The sequence below is a fragment of the Squalius cephalus genome, assembly GCF_949319135.1.
Source record: "Squalius cephalus genome assembly, chromosome: 18".
Classification (NCBI taxonomy): domain Eukaryota; kingdom Metazoa; phylum Chordata; class Actinopteri; order Cypriniformes; family Leuciscidae; genus Squalius; species Squalius cephalus.
The window spans coordinates 23212381-23223147 of record NC_137139.1 but is presented as its reverse complement, the minus strand read 5'-3'; the positions used below and the strand labels follow the sequence as shown (position 1 = coordinate 23223147).

Genomic DNA, 10767 nt, shown 5'->3' with positions numbered 1-10767 from the left:
TAAAACACCCTTGCGTTCCAAAAGGAACCAGTTTAATTTGATATAATACAATGGTTTTGTCACATAGACATGGATCATGTCCAATTCTTTCTCTACATCATTTCCTTCATCATTTAGAGGTGTTCTTCAAAATAGCATGCAACAATGTAAGATTCAAACCCACATTTGTGGAAAGGCAGTACAGGAAAGCTTTCAGTTTATACAGGGATATGTCAAATTATTTGATTTCTGCTGATTTGAATATTATGTCAAGGCAAGAGAAGGTTGTTACAATCATTTTAAGGATATTTAAGCGAATGCATCTGAAACATGCCAACAGTAAAGCATATGAGCTTTGGTGCTTTGAATTTAAAGTTTTAAATTGATTTGTGGAAAAGAAAAAAAAAGAAGACTGATTGGTTGTGTATACAGAGTTGAAGTCCTCTGGCTCCCTCTCTTGGAAAGAATGTGCAATGAGCTAATGGAGCGAAAGTGCTTTTTGATCATGCTTCAACATCAAATACCAAACACATTCCATCCCTTCTTTGGCGAGGCATCTAACATTTTATGACAAACCGTACGTTTCAGACTCGATTAACAATGTCAATACTATTTTTACTAATGATTTAGTTAGTCATTAACAAATACTTTTTAAAAATAAAAATAAAACAACAATACATTTGTTTTAAACTTTGGAGGAAAAAAAAAAAGAGACATCTTTAGCTTTTTCCTTAGTTTTTATGAGAACATTTTCCCAAAAATTAAGCAAGTGTTTTAGATGGTCTGAAACTGAATGACATTTTCTGTAAAGGGTACTGGCACCTGCGTTTGGCACATAATGATATAACATTTTATCTTTGGCCTTCATTAAGTTAATAATAACAACAACAATAATAATAATGTTATTATAATTATTATTATCATCATCACCTAATATAATTTGGAAACCTCATTTTGTATCGAGAGACCTGCAGAGTAATCCAGGCAGTGTGCGTCCAATGAGGAGGGGGCGGCAGAAGCTAAAACGGGCCATTAAACCACAGACAAAATACTATTATGCGGCATCTTCTTCGGCCGTAACAACTGTTGTCCATCTTTCAGTCCTTCCCTTGAGCGAGTCCTCCCGCTCAACAAGGCAAATGCTCGTTGTGTCCACCTTGTCCAACAAGTTCATTGATCTTAGAGAATTCAAACCCCCAATCAGCGAAGAGAAAGTCAAGCGTCCGTGTCTCCATGCACAGATCATTCCGCTACATACGGTATATACAAATTTAGCTGCATTTAGAGTCTGTTTCCCCTTAGCTCCTTCATAAGAGTTTACGCAGCCCACGAGAGCATTCAATATAGGTGGGATATAGAAAGACAGCTTCTGTAAAGAGGCACCGATAGTGCGAAACCTTTAAAATCCAGCGTGAGCCCCCTAAGGACTCTCTTATGTTTGTAATAATACAGTATGTTCTCTGCAAAACACATCTGATGGAAAATGTTCAGCATGTTTGCAAGGATGAAGCCATCAGAATTTAGCACACAAACACACACTCAAAAACATACATACATGCACGCTAGCCCAAACGCATCCTCACACCCTCAAATAAAGGTTTACTCTGGTTCCTGCTCCAGTGACCTCCCAATATAGGAATGGTTGATTCTCCTTTGAACAAAACACAACTTTAGTATAAAGACAAAAAACAAACAAAAAAAAAACATAAGAAATTATGTAAAACAATTTAAAAAGTCACTAGGAAATTCACGTCACAGGTTCAGGAAGAATACCACAAGATAACAGACGTGAATAAAGTCCAGACTGTGGCATGCTCTGGTGCAAACATCAGATTCAGGGTCGTTTCCATTCACAGGTCGTCCTCATCAAGCTGGGCCAAGTTACTGGAGTGCTGAAGAGTGGAGGAGGGACTAGGAACAGCCATGCGTCCCTCTCTCGATGAAGCTCTGCGTCCACCTTCTCCTGAGATCTGGACACAGTGGAGGGGGAAAAAAGGCCATTTCTGCCACTGATGGTTTATTTTTCTCAACAGCACATTATTAACATTAAGATTCTATGGAAGCCTGTTTTAACCTATGTAGAAAAAAATGTTAAATAAAATCATGTAAGATATAAAGTCACAATCATTAGATATAAAGTCACATTTCTCATATGAGAAACAAAGCCGCAATTGCAAATCACAGTCACATCGTGAGATATAAAGAATAAAGTTACAAAAAATAAAGTTGCAAGGATAAAAGCTAAAATTGCGGTATAAAGGTATAAAGTCGCCATTGTAAGTTAAGTCGCAATTGTGAGACATAAAGTCACATTTACAAGAAACAAAGTTGCAATTGCGAAATATAATAGGCCTATGTGAGATATAAAGTCACAATTGTGAAAAATAGTTGCAATTATGAGACATATTGACTGAGATATGAAGTCATTATGAGAAACAAAGGGTACATTTACGCAACAATGATGTACTAAAAACAGAAACGTTTTTTCTTTGTACAGATGACAACATTGTCAAAACGATCCCCGTTCACACAGATCCATGAAAACGTCTAAAAACGCTGTATTATTCATGCCAGGCCAGAAGATGGCGATGTCACTTTGTAAAAAAAACACTATACGCTGAACACGTAATATGTATGCGCATGACGTCCCTGTTTCACAAATTCGCGGTTTTGTAGTTTACACAAAGGCAATAACGGTTTCGTCTTCAAAAACTTGAACTATGAAACCCGTTTTCAAAACTTTGAAAAAAGCCGTTGTCCTGTAAATGAACGGCCAAAACGCATAAAAAGTTTTTAGTTGAAAACGGTGTCGTGTAAACGGCTTTTTAGAATCTAAGTCACTGTGAAATATAAAGTCACAATTGTAAGAAAGTTGCAATAACAAGATACAAAGTCATAATGTGAAACATAGCCATTTATTAGATCATAAATAATTGGGATATAGCCTATAACATCTTAGTTACCTTTTAACTTTTTAAACTTTCACAGGCTTCCATGATAAAATTTTTGAGCTTATGTCTAAAAATGGCTGAAGAGTTAATTACCAGGAACAGTCTAGGATATTAAGAGTAATATGTTTGTTACAGGGTTTATGACATGACTAAAATCAGCATGACTGAATTTCAGAACAAGAGCTTCAGAAATTATATATAATATTGTTGAACACTCCTGTCAGACCCAGAATCCTTGTTAGATATGAGAGACAGAACAGAACAGAAACTCCGAAAAGCTTTTCACACTTATTATCAACCTCAAAGATCTTAATTATGTTCTGTGGCCCTTGGTGTTGGTGATCGTTTCTCACCTCCAATATCAGAATAGAAATAACAATCAAAATCCAACTATAAGCCCATCCAGGTGAAAAACCCTTGTTTGTCCCCTTGCCATAATAAATATAGCCTGAAGAAATGAAATCATGGCAGTGATTATTTTAGATTAGATATGGTAGATGGTTATAAAATTAATCTAGCATGTAAAGTAGTTAGTATTAAGCACATAACCACATGGGAACTGAAGTCAAAACAGTGCTCAGATTCAGTCTGATCCAACAGCCTGCAAGAACAATCAGGCGTTAGATAGGGATCTGGTACTTCCTTCTGTCAACCTGTCTCCTTCCTGTTTGTCAAGTGGCCTGAGTAAAGCAGATAAACAGCTATTTCACGCACAACTATTGTTGAGCTGTCATCAAAGCTCATTTTGGGCTAGACGCCGCTGCAGACGGAGAGGGATGTTTTAATGGGCCGCTGTTTCAGAATAAGGAAAACCTCAGACTTAATAACCATAGGTTTGTTTGTAGTCTCATGTATGATCAAAGAGGTTACAAGGTAAAATGAATAATACATATTTAAATTCTACACTCTTTCTAGGTCAGTAATGAAATATGCTAATTTTTTACTCAAATTGTTTTGCTCATAATATAATTTGTAATAAAACAAGTTGCATTAAATGATTAATCCAGAGCTTCAGTACCTGTCCTGCAAATAAGGCCATGTTAGAATATTGTTATTGCCTGTCCATAATATACCAGCAGAGGGAGCAGCATGGCCTCTTTTTTAAACTAACCATATTCCGAGCAAACCAAATCCAAGTGAGCCTCAGTGAGCGGGTATGCACAGTACCTGTGAGCCTTGCGTGCTAGAGGAACACAATCCGTTGGAGACCGCCTGGCAGTTAAGAGGTGCCTGGGAGAATGGCGGCTCTTCAGAGAAGGCCAGCTGCACGTGAGTTGGAGACACCGTCTGGGAATTCAGTCTGGAGTCCACCGGACAGTGCTGGACTTGTGTTGACTGTAAACGTCAAACAGAAACAGTGGTTACAAAATCTTTCAGGTTATTTATATCCATTTACCACATATGATTGTGACCTCTCAGATGATGACAGTGGGATTAGAAAACTTAAGAGTCTTAAGAGACAGAAACAGGCCGTTCTTGCTCAGCAAGAGTAATACTTATATTTGTAGTTAAATATCAATAATAAATATTATTATTTATAAGTTATTGTAGTAATATTTATAAACAATTACAGTTGGTATTATATTTTGAATTATCTTTTATTTTTATATTTCCATTTTAACATAACTTTAAGTAATTTTGTGCTTTAGTCATTTTTATTAGTTAAAATAAACATTTCAAAATGTATTTTAGATTTTGTTTTATTTCGGTTATACACTTTTATACACAAAATTAAACATATTTTAGTTAGTTGCCAAAGCCATCTAATATTTCTATTTTAATTTGATTTCAATAAAAAAAAAAAAAAAAAGAAGCTTTTAGTTTTAGTTGACAATAGCACACACTGTCTCTCTGTGAATACATGTGTTCTCTTTCTGCTTGAGATGAGTGTGACAAATCCCAATTCACATCTATTACGGACCAGAAGAACCATTTTGTTGGGGATTGAAAAGTATGTTTGAGTTAAGACAAAGTCAAGAGAAAACCAGCAAAAACAGTGCAAGCATGCATACTAAAAATCCACTGAAAATAGTACACTCTCAGGTATACTGTGATATGGGATGCATTACTCATCAAGCATCGCGTTAGTTCAGGCAGGCCACGTCAGCCAAGCTCACATCAGCTGATAGCCAGCTGTTCCTGACGTGTACCAATCTAGTGTCGACATGTATCACAGCGGCCTATTTAAATTCCCATTCCTTTAGCACTTCCTCCATAGCATCGCTGCTCGCATTCAAACTCCCTCCTCCAACCCCAACTCCACCCAACATGACCAATTGTAATTATGTATGCATATGCTGGTTTTGTTCTGTACCACAGGTGGGGTTGACTTGCTGCTCTCCCCGCTCTGTCCAGTCATAGCAGCAGGAACGAGAAATAACCACTAGCCGGGACTTGAACTTGGGTCACTCAAAGCCAACCATGCTACATTTTGGAGCGCTCATCAGCTCTGACAGGCTACCATATGTTCAATATAGGTCTGATTGACAATAGAGATGACCACACAAAAACTAGGTGCGTGAGGTTTGAGCAAACCTCAAACGACTGAAATCTCTTACCTCTGGGTGTGAGTGGTCATCAGTGGGGACCTGGCTGGGCAGGTAGAGAGAGGGCAATGATGTGTTACAGGAGCGCAGGCAGGGAAGTTTGTGTCGGTCGATAGATGCTGAGGAGTGAGGCCTCAGACCAACCACTGCTGACAGAGGAGGCTTCATGCTACGACCCAAACTGTTGCTCTTGCTCTCCCTTCTCTGGTACTCAATGGGCGACTGCAGGGCTGAAACACACAAAACAAAACTGATAGAGTAGCCATATTTAATTTGCCAAACAATAACAAGGCTTAGAGGACATAAAATGACTTCCTAGTTCATGTTCAGAATCAGATTTTCCTTTTTCCACTGGAAATTCGTGAAGTTGTATTTTCAATGATTTGACATTCAACGTTTGAACTGTTGAAGACTATAATAAAGTGTAAAATGAGCACTGAGTTTAGATATCACTTAAATGTTCATCCATGAATGGTTTGAACATCAGTCTAAAACAGCTTCTGAGGTTGGGGGCTGAGCTGAAATCAGCAGGGTGTATGGTGTTCACTTTGTGAGTCTCACCATTGAGGAAATTGCGTTGGGTCTCCAGTATTTGACTCACGTCGCTGACCCAAGCCTTGCAGATGTCCAGCGACAAGGAGTGCAAGACAAATCGCACCGTGCTGCCATCAGCCCCCCGAGACGTCAGGGCAAAACGATTAGGGTCACTGTCTACACACGTCTCCACGCCCAGACAACTTATCTGAAAGAAGAAGCTATGTTAACACATGCAAACATACTGCGTAATGTGGAAACCTTATGTGATGATAACTTCCTCTAAAGCTCACCTTAATACTGTTTTTAAAAATATATCCAGGTAGAGAAAATCCCTTTTTCCTGTCTATTGGCTCACTGAAGATGACAAGCTGTTCAAATAGGAAGACCCGCCTCTCCTTAGTGCGGGAAAGGAAGCTGCTGTCCTGTTCTGTGACTGTGAACGTGTCTTGCTGGAGAAGTTTTCCTTGTGCCGTGATCTTCCCCTGAAAAAAGAAAGAAAATGTGGTTTTAAGGCATGGATTTTCAAACCCTTTGGGACCCCCAAATATAATGCTCCCCTTTCTAAAATATGAACACAGGTAATTATATATATATATAGAGAGAGAGAGAGAGAGAGAGAGAGAGAGAGAGAGAGAGAGAGAGAGAGAGAGAGAGAGAGAGAGAGAGAGAGAGAGAGGATTCTTTGATGAACAGAAAGGTTTTTATTTGAAATAGATTATATTTAAAAATAGATTTTTAAATAGAAAACCCCTGCTTTAGGGGATCAGAGTGGCTTTCAGTATTTCCACAGACCGACAGCTTTAAACCACAGCCTGAGTCTGGCACCATACCTCAAAGCCTTGCAGCCGACCCACGTTCATCATGTCATTGCAGCGCTTCGGAACAAAACACATCACCTCCACTGCTTTCTGTTAGAGAGAGAGAGAGAGAGAGAGAGAGAGAGAGAGGGTGCAATGTGTGGAAACAGACCTCAAATCTTTATTAAAGCCTATGAAAAAGTATAGTATTACTGATTTCTGGCTTAAACTGACACCAAAGGGAAGAAAAAAACACAAGCTGGCAGGGTCAAGGAATCACACAATGTTCCTTGGTGGGATTATGTGTTTCTTCTGGTCTTTAGAAATAAAACTTGCATAACGATTACAGTTTCTGATGAGTGACTCATACCTCCAGCTCTTCAGTGTCCATCCCAGCCTTTGTGTAGTATTTGAGGAAATCCTGTCGCGAGACACACAGTGTGAGCTCTAGAATGTTCTATTTTTGTAAAAAGATCTTAATATGATTTGACTAGTAACAGGTCTGTGGTGTTACTGTGACACGTTTCACACCAAAGGCATCGCCATACAAAATTTATAATTTCTTCTAAAGCAGTGATTGCCAACCAGGGCAGAATATAAACATATACTACGGCTCAAAAGTTTGGGGACAGTAAGTTTTTTTTTTAAATACTTTTATTCTGCAAGGACGCATTCAATTAATTAAAAGTGACAGTAAAGAAATCCTAAAAAAAAAAAAAGACTGGAGTAATGCTGCTGAAAATTCAGCCTTGCCATCACAGGATTTTTTTTAAAATACATTCAAATATACAGTTATTTATAATTGTAATAATAAAATATTTCACAGTATTACTGTAGTTTTTATTGCTATTACTGCAGCCTTGGTGAACATAAGAGACTATTTTCAAAAACATAAAAAAAACCACCCCAAACTTTTCAATGATAGTGTAAAACAGAAACCCCTTAAAGTATTGTTTGATTATATATTTCTTAAAATCAAATACATCTGTATTAAAATTTTGATAATAATTTGATGTTCTACTTTTATTTATCAATGTGGAATTGATTTGACATGATCCCCAAACACTCCTAATAGAATAAGCCACGAGTGCACAAGAATGTGTGTGATGTGTGTTTGTGTTGCACTCGGTTTCACCTTCAGTAGCAGCTGGTACTTCATGATCCTCTGCACGGGTTTGATGAGCAGGTCATTCAGCTGCAGCCTGTGACCCAGCTGCTGTTTCAGTTCCTGCACACAAACACACACCTGATTGACTGAGTCCTTTATGCACAAAGAGAGAAAAGCAATGTTCTGCATAGCATACAATAATACTACCCATACTATTTTTTTTGCAGCATGCATACAATGTGCAGTATAAAATGCATGAAATACCCAAATGAGCTACCCACAATGCAATGCATTCAACTGCAATATTTAACATCTTTTTTTTTTTAAGTCATATAATCTGACTGCCAAAAGTTGAGCAAAAAAAAAAAAAAAAAAGATAGCTAGACAACATTTGCTGAATTTAGCATGCAACACTGAGGTTATGTGACAAAAATCAGTTAACTATTGTAGGAAACATGCATCATTTACACACAGTTTAAAATACAAAAAAATAGTAGGCAGTATACAGTACATACTGCGCAGTATACATTAAGCTATGCATTGGTTTGCTGGTATTTCAATCCAAACATAACCAAACACTCTCCTTGATCCATTATCCCATAATGCCCTGTGATCTCCATCTATAAAACCTAAAGTAACCCCAGCTATCAAACCTCTAAATGCTTTGCCACAGCACTGAGAAGAATCCATTTAAGTGTCAAACTTTTCAATCAAGTCTTTCCCTGTTTTGTCGGTTCCAAGAATTGATGGGTCAGTCAAGGCCTTCATGTCCACTGAGCGATTATTACACACGCAGTGCAAATGGAAAGAGAGCAAGAGAGTCTGCCTTGAGATATTTACACAGATGGGCCTGTACGGCCAAAACAGCCCCTCGAGCTTAACCTGTGTGTCTTTGAAGACTCCACTAGAGCGTGTATACATGTGTTTGTGTGCTTGCTCTTCACATGCACTCACCTCAAAGTAGGTCTCGATGTATTCTGACACGATGTGCTCAGACTTAGGTTTGTTCTGGCAATAAACCACATACATGTGAAGCCGTCTTTCCTGCAGTTTGTGCAAACAGAGAGGACAGAGTGAATTAGCTAAGTAGTTATACAGTGGACACAAAAAGTATATGTAAATTTAAGCCATAACAAAAAAGAATTATATGACATGGATATGGATCTCAGCAAGTAGTGTTTATTTGAAAGTAATATAGCAACCTTTTCAAGCAAAACATTTCTCAAAAAAGAAGTTCAAATTATAAAAATAACGGTTATACAGTTAAAATGAAATAAACCAAATTCAGTCACTTTCTATGTCCACTGTTAATGTGATGACGACTATGCTAATACACCTTGAGGGCAATGACTTCATACAGCCACTAAGGCCCTGTTTTACACCTGGTATTAAGATGTGTTTTAGTCGATCGGCTCACAAGTAGACGAGGGTGAAGCATACCCGTTTACACCTGGTGTTTTAATCAATTTCTTTTGTCCACTTTCAACCACTGTCCTGATTTCTTAGAGGGGAGGATCTATGGGCGGGTAAATATATGGGCTTTTTCAGATCTTTCGATCTAATAGACAAAATAAGCTTCAAACCAAACCTGGATCTCAAGCCTAAGTTTAAATCCCATCTGGCAAGCATGCTTCCCATAATGTTTCCGCATTAGGTCAGTAGGAGAGTAGGCAGTCTTTTGTGGCCGTTCGAACGTATTTGACCACTACACTATGAAAGCATCCGGTCGAAACAAGCTCAAAGCGTTTTAGACCCCGTTTACACCTGTATTTAGGGTTGTCCACTTGTGATCTGATCACCCAAAACGCATCTTAATACCAGGTGTAAACAGGACCTAAAATCAATTTGACACCAGCTGGTTGCAGAAAAGCCATTGCAGTTAGTTCTGAGAAAAGTATCCTTTGTTTGCAGAAACCACTTAGTTTGATAATTTGTATCTAATGTAAAGACATTTAGTTTCCAAAAGTGGATTTTTTACTATGTATACACTAATTAAAGTACAATCTTAGGTCCAGAAATCCTGTTAGTTAAAATTGTTGCCAATTAGACGAAACAGTAGCTGTGACGTTATAGAAATATATCAAATCATTTAAGAAAAAAATACATTTATTGAAGGTTGATAAATTGGCCACTGGTGGTAGTTTATCTAGTCAAATCATTCTTTCCTGATCCCATTAGTAAATGCAACTAAAGAGAGACATGAGGCAGCGGTGAACATGTATCATGACAGAGGTGATTTCAAGCTGCTGTAAGTTTAAATAGTTTGAAACAGACTCTGTCTGCAGTATAAGAGCAGCGTGCTGTTGATGGCATAGAGAGAGATTACAAAACACTGATGTAGGAGAGTGAGCAGAAGGCCATGTATAATTTAGTCCAATTATCCTCAATGTAATCAGAGCCCCATTCTCTCTCTCACTGCATTCAGGTAGTAGGACGTTACAACTGGACACTACCACTCTCTCACACACACACCCACATGCACACACAAAAGCACACACACACACACACACACACACTACAATACACACAGACTGAGTTGCCCATAGGCCGATTGGATAGACGTCAAAGCATGAATGGTTCTGACAACAGATTGTAAGCGCTTCATATGGACCATGTGACAGAACACCGCACAAAATTAATTTCTTAAATCAGCATTTGTGTTGTTTTACCACAAAAATAACAATGAACAATATTTTTACAGTAATGTACAGTAACTATTTTATGCTAAAACAATTATTTGCTAAAAGTAAAAATACAAGAATAAACTAAAAACTTACATTTATTTATTCAAATATTTTATTACTCAAGTAGTTTGTAATATATACTACAATATTATTGAAATATTATAT

General features: G+C 37.8%; 1 protein-coding gene across 3 annotated transcripts in view; it reads right to left on the bottom strand.

Moving 5' to 3' along the window:
• Positions 1-1125: 1125 nt before the first annotated feature.
• arhgef25a (Rho guanine nucleotide exchange factor (GEF) 25a) overlaps positions 1126-10767 on the bottom strand; it is an 80374-nt gene continuing 70732 nt past the window's right edge. For all 3 annotated transcript variants that reach the window (XM_079849176.1, XM_079849177.1, XM_079849178.1), the window contains 9 exons: positions 8873-8962; positions 7946-8038; positions 7181-7231; positions 6844-6921; positions 6304-6495; positions 6038-6218; positions 5489-5706; positions 4098-4265; positions 1126-1949 (listed from right to left, as the gene is read on the bottom strand). In XM_079849176.1, the coding sequence (XP_079705302.1) occupies positions 1830-1949; positions 4098-4265; positions 5489-5706; positions 6038-6218; positions 6304-6495; positions 6844-6921; positions 7181-7231; positions 7946-8038; positions 8873-8962 (1191 nt within the window). In that variant the 3' untranslated portion in view covers positions 1126-1829. The remainder of the gene's footprint in view (positions 1950-4097; positions 4266-5488; positions 5707-6037; positions 6219-6303; positions 6496-6843; positions 6922-7180; positions 7232-7945; positions 8039-8872; positions 8963-10767) is intronic.